Below are 19,550 nucleotides of genomic sequence, written 5' to 3' on the forward strand. Positions count from 1 at the left end.
TTTGACGTTGAACTCTCAGGTTTATATTTCGGGATCCTTGACATAGGATTTCCAAGTTGTAATGGAGTACTGTATTTAAATAAAGGATGGATGGATGTTGTATTATTTAGTATTCCTTTCCTGTCTAAATTCTTTTATTATCATCATTTTGTATTCCATGCTTGTATATTGCCAATTGTTTTTGATATCCCTCGTTTTTCATGTATAAGCCTGATCAACTTATGCGTGGAAAATGTGGGGGTGTTACAGTTGGTATCAGAGCATTCCAGGTTCGAGTGTCTTTGGGATCTGTGATTACTATACTTCCGCGTTGTGTATTCTGATAATTAGAGCCTAAGTATTAGGGTTCTTTGTATTCTTTTAGTCGGTCCATTATAATGTACTGACGTTAGATTTTTTTGAATTCAAAAGAAGGATGTCTCGGCGTGGGACAAGGAATGCGAACCGTCATCGCAGTATTTCCCCAACTCAAAATGAGAATCAGGAATTTTCCCCTCAAGTTGCTGATATTATTGTACGAGCTGTAGCAGCAGGAGTAGCATCTGCTCTACGAAACCAGCAACCTCCTCCGATAGTACCTGTTCTTGAACCAGTGGCACATCCAATGTCATGGGACAAAGTTCGTCACTCGTTCATCCGGGGAAATCCACCAACATTTGCAGGGTCCACAGATGTCCTGTTAGCATATCAATGGAAACAGGAGAGCGAGCGTCATCTTCGGATGGTAATCTGTACCGAAGTGCAGAAACAGATGCTAGCTACGTTTATGCTGATAGGCAATGCATTGCAGTGGTGGAAGTCTATTACTACTGTCGAAGAGAGGACCAGATTGACTTATGCTGAATTTTAGACTCGCTTTGAGGACAAGTATTTTCCTATGTCAGTAAGATCAGCGATGAAGACTGAATTTCTGGATCTGCAACAGGAGGATATGACTGTGGCTGAGTATGAACAGAAGTTCATTAATTTGTTATTATTTGCACCAGAAGAGGTCAATACGGAAGAAAAGAAGAGAGACCGCTTTGTGAAAGGGTTGATATGGCCGATTAAAGTGGTGATCATAGGTAATCCTGCATATACTACTTATATCAAGGTGGTTAATGCCGCCTTACAGCACTGCCAGATGAGGAGTGATTACTGGAAGTCCAAGGGAGATAAGCGGGCTAACCGAGACTACCAGACAGTGGAGAAAGGAAGCAGTAGTGGTACCAAGTCCAATGATCGGGGCAGATTTCAGGGACATCAACCGTGGAAGAAAAACAAAGGAAACCCAGATGTGCAGAGGGATGGAGTCCCTAATCAGGGTAGACAAGGTGGGGTACCTCAGACCGGACAGGAACAGTGGTCGGGAAATCAACAGAGAAGGCAGGCAGGTCCTTTTACGGGACGTTGTTATCACTGCAGAGAGATTGGGCATCCGGCCAAGATGTGTCCCAAAGCTAAGCAGGGACAGTATGGGCAGCCGAGACCTAATCAGCCATTACCTCTACCGGCCCCACCGATGCCACGTGGGCAACTTCAGAATTTTCCAGCACTTCCAGCACCACCATTTCCTCCGGGACAACCTCCACAGCAGTTGCATCATGGCAGAGTTTATAACTTCTTGCCACATAATGCGCAGGCTCCTCAGGCTATTGAGGGTATGTTTTCTATACATGGTAGAACTGCTCGTATACTGTTTGACACTGGTGCATCACATTCTTTTGTGTCTAGATCTTTTGTTATCTTATCTGGTATGACGACTCAGTTATGTGACCAACCTCTTAATATTTATACACCATTGGGAGTTGGCGCAATTTTACGAGAGTGTAGCGGTGATATCCTTATAGATATGGGCCGGCTTCGATTTCTTGCAAATTTGTTAGTGTTAGATATGCATTCGTATGATGTTATACTTGGGATGGACTAGTTATCTCAGTACCATGCTCAGGTTAACTGTTACGAAAAGTCTATTGTATTTTCTATACCAGGACAGGAGATGTATCTTCTTGTTGTACCACAACCTGATAGAGGGCCTAGCACTTATTTATTCGTTCTTGAGGAGGACTCACAGGAAGCGACTGCGGTATCTCTTGACAGCATCCCGGTAGTACAGGAATTCCAGGATGTATTCCAGGAAATTCCAGGCTTGCCACCGAGTCGAGAGATAGACTTCGTCATTGATTTAGCTCCAGGCACTACGCCTATTGCTAAGGCACCGTACAGAATGGCACCAGTGGAGATGCGAGAGTTGAAGGATCAAATTCAGCAGTTGCTCAGCCAGGGATTTATTCGCAGGAGTACTTCACCATGGGGAGCACCAGTACTGTTTGTAAAGAAGAATGATGGATCTCTTCATCTTTGTATTGATTACAGAGAACTGAACAAGGTCACTATTCGCAACAAGTACCCGTTGCCCAGAATTGATGACCTGTTTGATCAGTTGAAGGGGGCTACTTACTTCTCAAAGATCGATTTGAGGTCTGGTTATCATCAGCTACGAGTCAGAGAACAAGATGTTCCAAAGACAGCATTTCTCACAAGGTACGGATCTTATGAGTTTCGTGTTATGCCTTTCGGTTTAAAGAACGCTCCAGCTGTCTTTATGGACTTGATGAATAGAGTATTCAGAGAATACTTAGATCAGTTTGTCATTGTTTTCATTGATGATATTCTGGTTTACTCTAAGTCGGAGAAGGACCATGCCAGACATTTACGCACAGTATTGCAGACACTTCGAGAACATCAGTTGTTTGCGAAGTTTGAGAAGTGTGAATTTTGGCAGAAAGAGGTTAAATTTCTGGGTCATGTAGTGTCAGAAGAAGGGTTAGCAGTAGATCCAGCCAAGGTTGCGGCCGTTATGGAATGGGGACAGCCTACCTCACCGACAGAGATTCGCAGTTTTCTGGGATTGGCAGGGTATTATCGCAGGTTCATCCAGGGATTTTCCAAAATTGCGGGTCCACTTACTCATCTGACTAAGAAGAATGTACCATTTGTATGGGATAATTCCTGTCAGACTGCTTTTGCTGAATTGAAGAGTAAGTTAACTTCTGCACCTGTCTTAGCCACACCTCAGAGTGGAATCGAGTATTTAGTATTTACCGACGCTTCTCTGAAGGGTTTGGGTTGTGTGTTGATGCAAGAAGAGCGACCCGTTTCTTATGGGTCTAGGAAGCTTAAGCCTCATGAGCTTAATTACCCAACTCACGATCTAGAGCTCGCAGCAGTGGTTTTTGCCTTGCGTATTTGGAGGCATTATCTTTTAGGGGAGACTTTTCGATTGTTTAGCGATCATAAAAGTCTACAGTATTTGTTCACACAGAGGGAACTGAATATGAGACAGCGCAGATGGTTGGAGTTAGTGAAAGACTATCATTTCTCTATTCAGTATCATCCAGGGAAAGCGAATGTTGTAGCAGACGCACTCAGCCGTCGACCCTATGTCAGCCTTTCAGCTTTGTTTGCAACAGAGTGGGATGCTTTGAAGACTGTTGATGAGTTAGCAGACGCTTTTATGGCATGTGTGGCAGTAACTCCTTCTATCATTCATCAGGTCATTCAAGTGCAACTCTCAGATCAACAGTGTATTGATCGGGTTTCGGAGTTAGCCTCCGGAGATGTTCCTTTTTATTCTATAGGGACTGATGGAGGATTGAGGTACAAGGGACGTTTAATTGTGCCTTTAGCTGACAATTTGAGAAATGTTGTGATGAGAGAGACACACACTTCTCAGTTCTCTGTACATCCAGGGGGAGACAAGATGTATCAGGACATGAAACGCCAGTTTTGGTGGGCAGGCATGAAGAGAGACATAGCTATCTTTGTCTCCAAATGTAGCACCTGTCAGATGATTAAGATTGATCATCAGAGACCGCCAGGATCGTTACAGCCACTTCCCATACCAGAATGGAAATGGGAGAGCATTTCCATGGACTTCATAGAGGGATTACCTACTTCACGGCATAATCACAACTCTATTTGGGTCATTGTTGATAGATTGACCAAGTCCGCTCATTCTCTGCCTGTTCGTTCAAACTTTACGTCAGAACAGTATGCTAAGCTGTATATTGTAGAAATGGTGAAACTTCATGGCGTACCATTGTCTATCGTATCAGATAGAGATCCGAAGTTTGTATCAGGATTTTGGAGGAGCTTTCAGCAGGCTTTGGGTACATAACTTTATCTTAGTACTGCTTATCATCCTCAAACAGATGGACAGACTGAGCGAGTTAATCAGATTTTAGAAGACATGTTGCGGGCATGTGTTCTTGATTTTAAGGGCAATTGGGAGGAATATTTGCCGCTTTCAGAGTTTGCTTATAACAATAGTTATCAGAAAACTATTGGTATGGCACCATTTGAGGCTTTGTACGGCAGACCGTGTCGGTCTCCTGTCTGTTGGCTTGGAGTTGGTGAGAACAGCTTTTTGGGTCCTGAATTTATTAAGGACACGTCAGAAAAGATCGCTATCATTAGGGATTGGATGCGTACAGCTCAAAGCAGACAGAAAAGTTATGCTGACCGTCGAACTCGTGCTTTGGAGTTTAAGGTTGGTGATCAGGTTTTGCTTAAGGTTTCTCCCTGAAGGGAGTAATGCGGTTTGGGTCAAAGGGTAAGTTATCGCCTCGTTTTGTGGGTCCTTTTATGATTACAGATCGGATTGGGGCAGTAGCTTATCGTCTGGCTCTACCAGATAATCTTCATAGGGTACATAATGTTTTTCATGTATCTATGCTGCGAAAATTTCTACGGGACGAAGATCGATATCAACACATTGATGTGGGTGAGATTGAGTTGCAACCCGATGCAACCTATTTGGAACAACCTTACTGTATTCTCGATCGTAGAAATCAGATAATGCGCACGAAGGCTATTCCATTAGTACGTGTACAATGGAGTCATCATAGTGCTACAGAGTCTACTTGGGAACGGGAAGATATTATCCGTGCCAAGTATCCAGAGCTCTTTAATACAGGTATGTAGTGAATTTCGGGGACGAAATTCCTTTAGTAGGGGGGGAGAATGTAATACCTCGTATTTTATTAAAGAGTTTAGTTTATTTAAATTCATTTATGTGTGGATTTCTTTACCTATTATTGTGCATGCTACATTGTTATATTAAGTTCATTTAATGGTGCATGTAAATTATTGTATACGTTAAAATAGTAAATTTATTCATTTAATTGTGCATGTATTATTATTAATAATTTTATTTGTTGATTATGTTTAATTAAGCAATATTAGTTAATTAAAGTATTATATTTATGTTATAAAGTATTATGATGATATAATGTATTCTTATGTAGTAATAATAATAATTATAATAGTTATAATAATAATAATAGTATTAAATCATAAGTCATGATGAAATTAGAGATTAGGATAGGATTTCATTAATATTTATAGGTAGGACTTGAAGCCATATGGTTGGGAATGTGGTGAGTTTAATGTAAATTTAGATATTTGTAATATTTATATTATTTTAATTTGTATAAATATTAGTTAGTTTGATGAGAAGGTAAGTTAGAAACCAATTTAAAATAGTAGAGAGTTGTTGTTAGAGGAAAGAAAGAGAAGAAAGGTGAGAGAGAAAGAAAGGAGCTTGGACCGGTGTAGGAGAAATTTACTCGACTACGCGCAACCGGCGGATTTATTTTAAATCCAAAAAGGCAAGTTATTATCTACTTTTCCCCTTTGAATTAATAAATTAATTGTTTAGTTTATTTGTATGCATAGAGCCAAGGTTAGTAGATTATTAAATTATAAATTTTATCTTATTAAATTAATGAAATTTTAATTATATAGGATGGTATATATTTATTTAATATCCTATGAAATTAATAATGGCCGAAAATAATTAAATAAAGCTTTAGGGATTTTTCTAGAATTTTCTAGATTTTTCCGGGGCTTTTCTGCAATTTCCGGCAACCTTCCGGCGAGTTTTCCGGTCGCCGGTAATGGGGGAGATGACCGGAGTGATCCGGTGTGATGCGGCGCACCATAGGAGGGTATGCGCGCGTATCTGGACCATTAAACAGCAGCGATTGATCCGGTGCACCGCGGTCCATGTTACCGCGGTACACCCGGATCTATGAGCATAGGATTGAGTGATGAGAAGGTGGATTGATCCTGTGTGGCGCGCATGTAGGAAAGCTGATGCAGCCAACCAATCGGAGGACGCCACGTCAGCAGGAAGCCATCAACGCGCGCGTGGAACTCTCCAGACGCTCGTGGGAGCGCGTGCGCGCGCGTGGCTGATGCCAGACGCGCGTGGGAGAGTGGGGAAGGTTGGGCTGCGCGTGGGGAGGCTCTGGGAGGCGCGTGAGGGCGCGTGTGGGGTCTCTACAGCTGCTGGAAATTACCAGAATACCCCTAAGGCCTGTTTTGTAAATTCCAGAACCTTAAACTTGGATTTTTAGGTACTGCGTTGGTATTTACGGGTTTAACGGGCCACGAAATTATTATTTTAATACCCGTTAAGTATTATTATGGCCGATTAATATTTCTAAACCTTAATTGGCCCGTTTACCGTACGTATATGAATGTGACTCATTTGACCACATTACTGTAGATGGTATTATTATGTTATTAAATGGTATTCATTATTACTGTTCAAATATAATAATGTCACGGTTATCGTCATATAAATTATCCATTATATTATGGGATATTTATACTGTTAATCATATATCAACCATGATTATTATGCTGTGTGCATTTCAGGGAATAAATGGACTGTTTATTATGTCGCATTTATATTATATGGATGTGTTGCCATATAGAATCATGTGAGCTGGCTAATAAGTTTAGACTCATTTATACCTTATGCATTCGTTGCTATAGACAGATGTGTGGCTGTCGGGGTATGTGGTTTAATATTATTGGCATGTGTTGCCTAATTGACATGCTCAGTATATTTAGTAATATTATTGGCATGTGTTGCCTAATTTATATGCTCAGTATATTCATCAGTACTTTGAGAGGTGTTATCACTGTGTAGTTCGTTATAGTCTGTGTTGTCAGTACCGTGCACCATGTATAATAGCTGATTTCCCGGGTAGGGAAAGACGACACTTAACCACCTAGTGTGAGTCTAAGTGATCACCGTCTATTCTGGTTGAGGTCATGTTATACATTGGATGGTTCCCTTAGGATGTATACAGATATAGTACTCATCCGGATATAAATGATTAATTTATTTGATTCTCTGATTTGGGTCATAGTAGAGAGGACTTGCTCGTGGGGTTGACCCACCATTGTTGTTATTTCAGGATACGGTCAGTACCCGTTCCAAGGTTGAGGTTAGCAGTGAGGGACCACCATCCGAACTCATCTACTCTTACGATCCAGTTCAGGGTAGAAGTTTTACGTATTACTTCAGTTTCAGTTTTTATTTACTTTTGACGTTGAACTCTCAGGTTTATATTTCGGGATCCTTGACATAGGATTTCCAAGTTGTAATGGAGTACTGTATTTAAATAAAGGATGGATGGATGTTGTATTATTTAGTGTTCCTTTCCTGTCTAAATTCTTTTATTATCATCATTTTGTATTCCATGCTTGTATATTGCCAATTGTTTTTGATATCCCTCATTTTTCATGTATAAGCCTGATCAACTTATGCGTGGAAAATGTGGGGGTGTTACATGGCCCATCCTTTAGCGCCATGTCAAGGCCACTTGTCACAATTAGATTTGTTCACTTCATGCTGCCAACCTTCTATACATGTCTTCAACGCTTTCCTTCTTTCATCAAACTAAACTTCCTATTTTATAGGAATTTAGTTATTGAGTTTCATCCAAACTCTAGCCTTTTCCTTTTCTGTTAACATCCCATTTTGAAAAAAGTCAAATGTGAGTTGCTATATTTCAGCAACTGCCATATCATTAGGTGGCTGAAATATATCTTTCTATATTTGCTCCTAATATCTTCAAACTGGCCGATCCATTCTTGGACATGCTCAACCCTTATCGGCTTTCCATTGGTCCACGTCGCTGCTGAAGTGGCTGCCAAGTTTTGGTGCCAACACCATTTAATAATTTTTTACAGAAAAAAAGGTCATAAGTACCCCGCCATATCTCCCGTTGTGCCGAGATCATGTATAAGGAGTAATAATTTATAGACATATATAAAATTCGAGAAGTCAAGTCCTTACACTTAATAGTGACACCATGGTCTTTTGAATGTGCTTTGATGTACTGACCAAAAAAAAATATATGAAAAGATGAAAAAAGAATTTATAAAGATGATTACCTCATACAAATCATAAGATTTGATGTTTTTTAAATGATAGTTCATGTAATTTATCAAAGTGACATGGCACTAGCATCCATTTTTAAAAAAGGGCTTGTGCCATCACACTATACTTTTTAAAGGATTCATAACTTCATAACTAAGAAAAGAAAATTTCCTTTCGAGTCAATTCGGCCCAGGCCGAATAGAAATATCTAGGGGTAAGCGAATCAGCCCAAATAGCAGGGCTCCTAAGAAAATAACAGTACTATGGCATAGCTTCTGATTATGCTTTCATTTATTTTATATTTTAAAAAACAAAATTTACAAAAGTGAAAAGTATTTCTTTATTAAGGGTTGTAACCTAAAAAAAAAATAAAAAAAAATTACAGAAGTGAAGGGTATTTCTTTACTAGGATTGTAAGTTGTAACCTAACAGTACTTCCTCATATTTTAAATTGAAGGTCCTAGCATTCAAGTTTTCATAGGGCAAATGTGTAAATTTCTACTCCGAATAAAAATAAATAAAATAAAAAGTGTATAATTCTTAAGAAGTGCAATATTGTTGACAAACTAAGGGGAGGAAAACTCGAACACGGACTTACCGAAAGCTGACCGCTGACCCGTTTTACCAACTAGGCCACGAGATAATGTCTGATCCCACCCACAATATTGCCCATAGAATTATACTATCTGGGCTAAGCTAATGCCCATTGGTTGGAATTAATAATTTTATTGAAGGCAACTAGTTTGAAAAACTATATTGCCTATAGAAGAGAGAGAACCAAAATATGACAAATGGTCACTTAATGGGAAGGACCATTTGTAGCGTACAGACTTCTGATTGGAGGAGCATATCGATTGAAAGATGTAGATGGCCGCATGGGGCGGGGCGGGGTCCCTGGCCTGCCGAGCCCGCCCACAATAATATATATAGTCACAAAAATCGAGAGCGAGAGCAAACGCAAGAGGGTGAGGGCAAAAGCGACAAAATATATCTAACCCTATGACAAAATCGACAAAATCTAACCCTATGACAATGCTCAATAGAAATCGATGACAGAACCAGAAAGAAGGAAGGAAGGAAAGAAAGAAAAAGAAAAAGTAAAAAGGGATGGGTCTCAAGTTGGCATACACACGTTTAAGTGCAAAAGACAATTACATTTATTAATCCTCTGAAAGCTATTATATAGTGCACAGAGAATGTGGATGGTGGGATGGTAGTGTGTATCCTACGCCCGTAAATGGCCTACACCTTAAGAAACCAAGCTTATGAAAAGGCTTGATATCTATCAATGACAAAACCAAAAAGAAAAGAGATGGGACTTAGAATGGCATGCATATAGACATTGAAGTGCAAAAGTTAATCACATTCATTAGTAGAACTAAAGAACTAAAAACTATAGACTGTATAGAGTATCGATCCCAACAAACCAGAAATAAGTAAAATATCCTAAAAGGCCTATAGAGACAAATATAACAGCACATCAACAAAAGTTTATCGTCACAAAGACAAAAAAAAAAAAAAAATGGAGATTAATTGTTTGGTTCCATGAATAGGTGCCTTACATCGCTCCATTTTTGTTGGACCAAGGACAGAGAACTCTCCGTAGTCTTCTTCTCGGTCTCAAGAGTTGAGATCTCCTCAAGAACGGAGGACCTAGACTGTTCTAGATTAACCGTCTTCCCATGCAGTTCCTTGATCTCTTTCTCAGCACTTTTCTTCTTCTCAGAGATCTTTGCCAGTTCTGCCTGCAGACGCTCAACCTCTTGTTGAAGCTTGGCCTCCTTCGAGATCAAGTCCTTGTGAATAGCCCTCTGTGTTTGGAATGCGAATGCATTAATCTTTACTTGCTCAACCAAAGACTTCTTTGTTCCTTGCTTTTCTTCCATTTTTCCTTCGACCTCCTTCAAAGAAAGGTTGGAAGTCTGATAAGTTTTGAGAAGTGTTGGAAACGCAACATTAAGGGTGTTCAACTCTGCAAGCTGGGCTGGACTAAGGTCACAGCACTCTGACAAGACAAAGATGGATTCTGTAAGGTGTGCGGCAAAATCAGGAATTTCTGATAGGTCCCGAGATAGCATCTTTATAAAGAATTTTTTGGCTTCCTCAATAGTTGATTGAGGAATGGAGGCTGCGACCGATCCTTCGATACTGGAGTCAAAGGGTGCATCAGTCTCTACTACAGACACCAACTTGGAGATATAGGCATCCATGTCATCAAACGAAAATGAATCAGGAGGAGAACTCATTGGAGGACTCCTTGGCAACTCATCTTCCTACAGAGATTACAAAGAAAATTTATTTTTAGAAACTGAATTCTGGACAAATATATATACATTTTTTTGGAAGATAAAAATAAAAATAGAGAAAAGAAAAAAAACATTGTTGATTGCGACCAGAGTACAGCTGCCGACAGACTCTTGGGCCTGAGTGGTTGGTGGGACAGAAGTCTTGATCACCTCGGTCGCTGATTTACTGACAAGAGACCGGCCCGAGGTATCAGTCCGAGGCAGGATTGCATGGGTACCAGAAGCAGTGGGTCTGTTAATCCTCCCAATTATTTCCCCTTGACAAGAAGACTTGGGAGTTTCACCTTTGCCCGAGGTAGTCTTTGCCGCCTCAATATGGCCAGTCTCTTTTATTAGGTCATGTGCCAAGTAATCATCAGCTGAATGGAAGACCGTAACATCAGCTTCAATTACGCATCTATCGAACGCAAGATAAAACCAAGAAGGGCCATACAGTTCACTGAGAGGCATGAATGAAGTGAAACCCCAATCACTTTCTTGTGCATTGAACTGGTGTCGAGTTTCTGCAAAATGAAAACAATCACAACTATATCACCAGATATAACACATAGGCGCACGCCTATATTTTCAGTATATAAAACATAAAGGCTAGTAGAGCTATGGTTTTGAAAGTGGAGTGCCAAGGGAAGGATGGAAAAGAAATTGAATTTAAGATTGGAGATAAAACTTTGCAGGGGCCACCTTAATAACTTTTAAAACATGGCACTTTTTCAGGAATCGACCACTGCATACAAATAAGTGATGATATAATTTGCACAGTTTTTTTACCTATTTAACATTAATCAGCATTGATCCATTATGTGGTCGATTATCCAATGAAGTACTATATATCAACCTGCTAAGCATTTAAGTAAGTTAAATGTTTATATTTTTCAACACCAAAATTAAGTACTTTACCATTAAAATTTCTACAATCTCCCCTCTGAATCCCAATAACAACAACAACAATAATGATAGGAACACAAAAATATATTAATAGTAAAGGGAGCAAGAATAATCACCGTCGGGAAACTAGAATGCACTGCATTGAGAACAAAAAAGAACATAGTATCAAATTCACACTTTCCAACACCAAATAAATAATGTGTTTTCAATAGAGTTTCCTAAATCTACCCCTTTTTGAAAAATGAAAAAGAATGAAACAACAAAACTCAACATCAACCAATTCCAAAGATCGTGTCATAAACAAAATAAACACATTGTTGAAACTTTATGTTCTAAAGGTAAACAAATAGTCTTTTCCAAAGATAGTTTACCCTCACAGTAAAATATAAAAAAAACATATAATATCTCACCTTCGTGACTATAAAATTAGTTTTGTCTCCAATATACCTTACATTAGGCAAATTCTAGCCTGAAAATTTTAAAATCAAGAATATATTTTCATGCCATTCAACATGTGATTGCATTTTATTGAAGATTTTCCTTCACTGATTTGTGCATTAAATCTTCAATACTTCCCCTCAAGTTGGAGCATGAATGCCCAACTTGCCATTGAGATGACGAGTAGTAACAAGTGTGAATGATGAACAGAGAAGAGAGAAGACGAAGAACAATGCTACCGAACACACCGATAGCCCAAATAAGTCAACAAAAAACTGCCAGAGACACAAAAAAGGTGAGGACAATGCTACCGAACACATTGGCAGCTCAAAAAAGTCGATAAAAACTGCTAGAGACACGGCAAAGGAGATAGACGCATGTCCTTTGGGCTATGCAATGCACCGGCAACTTTCCAAAGGTGCATGATGTCCATATCTCCCAGATAATGGTTTCAGCCGGCAGTTAATAACAATAGCAATAATAAAATCCAATTTCACATCTCAAGAAACATAATAGTATTAAAAGGTGGGAATACAAGTCTACAACATGCTCAAAAGATCACTTCTTGAAAGATGATTAGAGGACTTTAAGGCGACATACGCTTTGATGTTCCAATTCTTCCAACTAGAACTTTACCGCCGAACAAATTGGCAGCCCAAACAAGTCACAAATAGCACCGAGAAACCCTTAGCAACATTTCAGATGCTAAAGGAATACCCCAAAATAGAGGTCCGAGCCTAGGAAGAAAATTAGTCTCTGATACCATGTTGTAAAGTATAAAACATATGTGAAGAGAAATTAAACGAAAAAAAAAAGATGTTTCGTGATTCAGCCACTAGGGCCTACATCCACGACACAAAGAACCCAAAGGGCTACATTACTTTTATAATACTCTCTCAATTCATACACAATACAATAGTGGAGGCTCCTTTATATAGGAGAAGAAATTATGAGAATAGAAAGAGATAGAAAATATGAAACAAGAAGGAATTTTCACCACGGATTCCTCTAGTAACACCAAATCTTCAATAATAGGAAACAACATCAATTATTGAAAGATTTTTGTCCACTGATTCCTCCATAAATCTTCAATACATTTCATTACAGACAATTTATGCATTAACCATATAAAAGACTTCTGCTAGGGGCTGCAGGATTGAGATTCTGGCTGTCTGTCTGAGGGGCAGTTAATTAACTGTAATTAACGATGCCATATTCTGACTTATTTCCTCTCCTTCAGCATCCTTACTTCATAAAGAAGGTTGAGTATCCTTTTTGGCCATCTACCACCGGCAAGAGGGAGTAGTCTTTGGAATCAACGTCAGCATTGTTGGAAAAATGGCTGTGGTGATGTACACAGCCGGAGAACGTAACAGGTAGAATGTAAAGAGAATGAGTATTGCGACAATGAATTTTTTCAAGCTTGATAAATCTCACCAAAACATATGGATAATCTTTTGACTCCCATTAAGTTGATTCCTTATATTATTTTGATTACTTTTAAAAGATCATTTTATAGGCTAACGTATCAGTAATTATTATTATTCAGTACATGATTACCAAATACTAATGTGATGCTCGCTTTATTTAATTACTTGGTAAATCCTGCACCATCATGAGGAAAGAAAACATCAATACACAACATCGTGTATAATTAAAGCTTATTGTCACGGGCCTAGAGATTTGGCGCAGCGGCACGGCCCGTGCGGCACCAAGGCGTTGCTTCAGCTCGCGCAAGCGCCCTGGTCAGCCACCACGACCTGCCCTCCCAAGTATACATGCTGACTGGTTTCGGCCTGCCATGGCCTCGTCAGGGGAACGGCTCCAGCTCCCGACCAGTTTGTGCAGGGATGGCCAACTCCCTTCTTCATAGTCAAGTCCACGACCAGCGACAAGCACCTCGAACTGAACCGAGTCGACCTGCCTGAACTCTGAAGAGGTACCATCCTGTGGTCCTGCACGCCCCTTCCCTGGAACCATTCCCAGTCAAACTCTGCTCTTTGCCAACCAGCATGCGTGTCTTCCATCCTCCAAGCGTCTTAGGAATCACTTCGTGACATTCTCCCCCACCCAAATCCTGCGACGTCCTCGTCGCAGTGCGGCGCTTCACTACTGCGTCCACTCCCTTCCAAAGTTTGCCTCCATGCGGTATGCTCGCCTTCCCACCATCGCTTCCTTGTGCAGCTCCCTGCACTGCACTCGCCCAATGATAGGCCTCGGACCAAGGGGACGTCCACTCCTCAAGGACGTGACTCTTCTCCGTCATGCCGCCTCCGCGACATCCCGAGCAAGCAATGGCCTTCTGCCGACTTGATGCTCGCCCTTCACCATGGTTTGCATCACCCAAGGACTAAGCACGAACTTTGGTGCGCGCAGCCCTCCGGCCCTTCAATGCGCAACTTCAACGGACGCCTCTTCCTGGGGAGATGGAGGCTCTCCCCCCCAACTGCATTGATTCCTCCTCATCGACGCAACTTCAATGCACCGTCTTCATTCTCTGACCCCTCCCGGACCGACAAGGGGGCACCCCACCGTGCTTTACCCCAAGTCCTGCTCTGATACCATTTGTCACGGGCCTAGAGATTTGGCGCAGCGGCACGGCCCGTGCGGCACCAAGGCGTTGCTTCAGCTCGCGCAAGCGCCCTGGTCAGCCACCACGACCTGCCCTCCCAAGGATACATGCTGACTGGTTTCGGCCTGCCATGGCCTCGTCAGGGGAACGGCTCCAGCTCCCGACCAGTTTGTGCAGGGATGGCCAACTCCCTTCTTCATAGTCATGTCCAAGACCAGCGACAAGCACCTCGAACTGAACCGAGTCGACCTGCCTGAACTCTGAAGAGGTACCATCCTGTGGTCCTGCACGCCCCTTCCCTGGAACCATTCCCAGTCAAACTCTGCTCTTTGCCAACCAGCATGCGTGTCTTCCATCCTCCAAGCGTCTTAGGAATCACTTCGTGACATTATTCTAAGTTCCGCAGCTGTGGCATTCAATAAGAGATTGACACATCTGGTGCAATTTTTTTTTTGCCTATCTGTCATTGTTTTGTTATTTGATATGCCATGTGCCCTTAGTCGGTACTTGTTACCTAAGACGCAAACACAATTTAAAAGAGGAACCTTATTTGTGTTGGACCGGTGACAAACACCAATGCTTCTCAAAACTTCCAGACATTTGTCCCACACATCTTGGATAAATCCATAGTTAAATATCAGGATATTAATTTCAGATTTGTGGCCAATTGCCTCTTGATAACATGTAACCAGTGAACCTCCGATGTTAGCTCATAACTTTTTTTAGTATGGAAAGTGTTGAAGGATATAAATATTAAAGTTGCACCCTCTCTAACAGCTTAAGTTTCTGGAGTATATGATTGTTAACATGGTATTAGAGCCAAATGTCTCAAGTTCAAACCTCACCGTCACCCTAATTAAAAATTGAAAAACACATGTTGAAGGATATAAATATTAAAGTTGCACCCTCTCTAACATAATCTTAAGCTTAATTAAAATTTGAAAAACACGTGTTGGACCAAAAGAAGGCCACATGTGAGGGGGCATGTTGAAAAGAATATAAATATTAAAGTTGCACCCTCTATAACAGCTAAGGCCACATGTGAGAAGGCGTTGAAGGATATAAATATTAAAGTTGCACACCAATATGTTGGACCAAAAAAGGCCACATATGAGGGGGTATGTTGAAAAGGATGTATATATATATATATATTAAAGTTGGACCATTTCTAACAGCTTAAGCTTAAGAAGGCTAAAGGGCCCCTCCCTAATTAGTTCAAACCACCGCCATCCTAATTAGTTCAAACCTTGCCGTCACCCTAATTAAAAACTTCACGTGTACTAGAGCTAAAGTTTTAGAGTTCAAATCTCACCGGCACCCTAATTAAAAATTGAAAAAAATATATTAGATCAAAAGAAGGCCACACGTGAGGGGGCGTGTTGAAGGATATAAATATTAAAGTTGCACTCTCTCTAATGGCTTAAGTTTAATTAAAAATTGAAAAACACGTGTTGGACCAAAAGAAGGCCACACGTGAAGGGCATGTTGAAGGATATAAATATTATAGTTGCACTCTTTCTAATAGCTTAAGCTTTTGAAGTAGATGGTTGTTAACAAAAAGAAAGTATAATTGTTAGGAGAAATCAAATTAAATGGATATAAAATATTAAAACAAGTTTGAACAAAATTAAAAGGCAAAAATTAAAATATAGGAAAAAAATTATTAAATGGGTGAGATCAAGGTTGTGTCCTCATGATTCTGTGTGTACCACATACATATGCATAACAACGGCATATACACGTTTGTGCCTTGCTTTTTCAGAAAGGCACATTCGTGTCTTGTTCTTGCTATGATTTTGTCAATGTAACATTGGTGATTATTGACTATTGTGGCCCATAAGTAGCAAATTTCATCGGGCTTAGCTCGATCACGTCGATCCATTCCAAATCCTCCAAACTCCCCATCACTGGAATACTCTGCATAGGCCGGAGGCTCATGTGGATGTATAAGAAGGCTACCCATATTCGGTCGGTGGTGATGAACATCTTCGGCGCAAATCTGGACAGGATCACCATCCTGGTTGCCGCCAACCCCAAGCCCAACAATTGCCTATTGGATCTCATGCAACATCCAATCCATCCAGACCACTGTTCTTCAGCATGTATGGCTGCCCATAGGCATGCACTCCGTGCTCTTTGCCAGAGCGGTTGCTGCCATTACCATCATTCGCCATTACAACAAGGTAGAATCAACGTTCTGATACCAAGCTCAAGATAAATCTCACACTGAGATAACGACGAAGCATAAGCTTCAAACTCAAAAGAGTTGCAATAGTTCTCTCAATTCTTCATTTAATTCGGTGTTTTCTCTTCAAACTAACACCCTTTTATAGGGAGTTACAACCGACAGAAAAATAAATGTATCAAATACCTTTTTCTTACTTCAAATTCCAAAGACGAGCGCCAATTCAAGAGCCAACCTATCACAACACCTACATGCCTCACTTCTGGCATTTTTACACAAACACATTAAATGCACCCATCAAACACTCCAACAATTTGGGACGGAGGGAGTACTTGGTTTTGTGTCCACTATTTAGTTTTCCTATTCCAATCTAGTGCTTACATCATTGTTTTCCCTTTTTGTCTTTATTTCGTTTGTCTTTGCTTTCATTCACGTTATAGCACAATACCCACACACACGTCACGTACGCATATATATCCATTTTAGATATATCTCTACACGAAACACTACTTTTTCTTTCTTTCCATATTTCATGTGGTGGGTCCCACCAATACCAATTTTCCTTGTGGGTGGACCAACAAATGTTGTCCTACATCAAATTTTCTTTTTTCTGGTAAGGTTTCTTAGCAACATTTTCACGTGTATAGTATCTCCATATTCATTTTAGATCAAGGTCGATTTGAATATAAAGTATATCATGGGTAGATCAGATTTAACTTTTGAGCCAGTTGGAGACCTATTTTATTCAGATTTTATTTCAATTATTTATGATTTACATGGAACGTTTACTATGTTTATAAAAGAATTTACTTAGATTTGGATGTAGATTTTTCCATTTAAATATGTATATAAGTTCATAATTACATTCATAAGCTCCAAACTCATTCAATTTCATACCCTATGATTTTTTTACATTGTGTCTACCATTAAAGCATAAATTAGTTTTTCTATACAAAGTACTATTATTTTTGTAAACAAATGATTAACTGTTGATAATTTAGTATAAAGCAAAACTACTTATTATCCTCTAAGTTGTTTCTTTTAAGTGAGAAAAAAAGAAAAAGAAGTAAAAAAAAAAGTCAGTGTTAGAGGTTATTGACTCATTGATCATTAATCATTAATCAACCCTCTGTGGACTAATGAGGAAATTGTGAGGAAACTAAATATTATTTGCAAGGATGCTGACGGACAAAATTCAAAACCCTAAAACATTAATCTTCAGTTTTCACATGTTAAGGCAACTTCATTACTTGCCAGAAACCTATTGATTTATAAAACAATATCCACCACATGATTAATTCGATCAACTTACAAATATACGAGTAACAACTATGTGATCAATATACCAGCAAAGTTGCTAAAAACACATAATTAAATTTGATCAACGGACAAAATAGAACTAACAACCTAAAAATATAAACTGATTTATCACAAAGATTGATTTTTTTCTGTATAGATATTTGTAAATTAAAATGCATAAATGCCATAAAGAACACACCTTTCTTCACGGTAAAACTGTTATGAATACCATTGATCACACATAAGCTGAAATTTGCGTCTATGCTCCACCCATATGGCAAAGTTGCTGAATCCGCAACATCTAAATACATTGAGAAATGGTCCACATTGTTCCCCTTTGGGAATATAAGCACCCGCCTTTCCAACACAATGCAGAAAAAAAAAAAAAAAAATCAACATAAGGATCAAAATCTAAATCTAGAAAGAGGGTAGAGATCAAAATTACCATTTGTATCCTCCAACATAGAAACTTTCAGAGTATAGCTTCTTGGTATTCAGCTTCGAAAAGTTCTCAATCGTCCATGTGAACCGTGTGGATGGTGGATCGTCTTTCTTTCTTTTTTCTAGCAAAAATTAAGAGAAATTCATTGCAAGAATCAAAACATCAGTACAAATTTGAAAACAATCATCAACTGACTGAGCATCTCTACTGTATTAGCGGTTTCTGCTGGTGCAACAAACAATGATTTTTGAAGAACAACAAAAGAAAATCAAAAGCTCACAATTGAATCAAATCTACTATACACAGGCATATATACCAACACTTGATCTACATGACTTTGGGTGAATTAGTTCTACCGACACTGAACTAAATGTAGAATTTGACGATTAGATTAAAGGCAATACCTTCCATGGGGTGAGGAATTGATTATATATGTTAGAACGAAAATTAGAGAAATTTTGAGACTTAGAACACGAAAGTAATGTGTGTTGAAAAAAATGCTTTATTTTTCTCATACAGAGAAAGTCCCAACTTTTTTGAAAAAGAGGAACTTTAAAAACATCAAGATTGTGGGTTTTCTTCTTTCTTATCTTCTTCTGCTCCCGCTGAAGATTCCATCTCCATTAAGAAGTAAAATTTTCCTTTTGGGCCAATTTGCTCTGTCTGAAAAAAGTAAGGATTTAATACAGTTATGTTACCGACCTTGATAATATAATATATATTACAAGAAAAATTAGACAATTTAGATCAATGGTATCTCCCATATCCATTTTAGATCAAGTTGATTTGAATATAAAACATGGGAGGCGATATTCATACTTCACTTTTATACATTTGTGATTCACTTTTCTTTTTCCTTTGAGGTCAGTTTGTTTGGAATTAAAACATTTTTTAAAAAATATTTTTTATTTTTATTTTTATTGTAGTAAAATATTTACGAACAAAAAAATATTAAAATTTAACAAAAATAATTTATTAATTAATTTTCGGCAAGTTATTTTACATGCCCTGCCCGATAAATTTGACATAAATCTCAACGTATATCTTTATCAAACACCAACAAAGTAAAAGTAAAAAAATATTTTACCTAAATATATATATATATATATATATATATATATATATATATATATATTTTAAAAATCTCTAATAAATTCATCATTCTTTATTTTATTATATCACAATTACCATTTACACTATAA

At 39.0% G+C, this 19,550-nt stretch overlaps 1 protein-coding gene across 2 annotated transcripts; it reads right to left on the reverse strand.

Annotated features, from left to right (window-relative positions):
- Positions 1-9,569: 9,569 nt before the first annotated feature.
- LOC132311736 (MATH domain and coiled-coil domain-containing protein At3g58220-like) lies at positions 9,570-18,979 on the reverse strand. Of its 2 annotated transcripts, none has more exons than XM_059809800.1 (5): positions 18,753-18,979; positions 18,352-18,469; positions 18,106-18,263; positions 10,600-11,030; positions 9,570-10,494 (listed from the first exon to the last, which is right to left on the reverse strand). In XM_059809800.1, exons 1-5 carry the CDS (start codon positions 18,757-18,759, stop codon positions 9,751-9,753), a joined length of 1,458 nt encoding a protein of 485 aa, XP_059665783.1. In that variant the 5' UTR covers positions 18,760-18,979; the 3' UTR covers positions 9,570-9,750. The 2 variants fall into 2 exon arrangements, with proteins under 2 accessions (XP_059665783.1, XP_059665784.1); XM_059809801.1 differs by having other exon boundaries at positions 10,615-11,030; positions 18,753-18,978.
- Between the last annotated feature and the right edge of the window lie 571 nt (positions 18,980-19,550).

The sequence above is a fragment of the Cornus florida genome, unplaced genomic scaffold, assembly GCF_030987335.1.
Source record: "Cornus florida cultivar Cherokee Brave unplaced genomic scaffold, ASM3098733v1 CherokeeBrave_3.0.0_Hap2_Chr06, whole genome shotgun sequence".
NCBI classification, from domain to species: Eukaryota; Viridiplantae; Streptophyta; class Magnoliopsida; order Cornales; family Cornaceae; genus Cornus; species Cornus florida.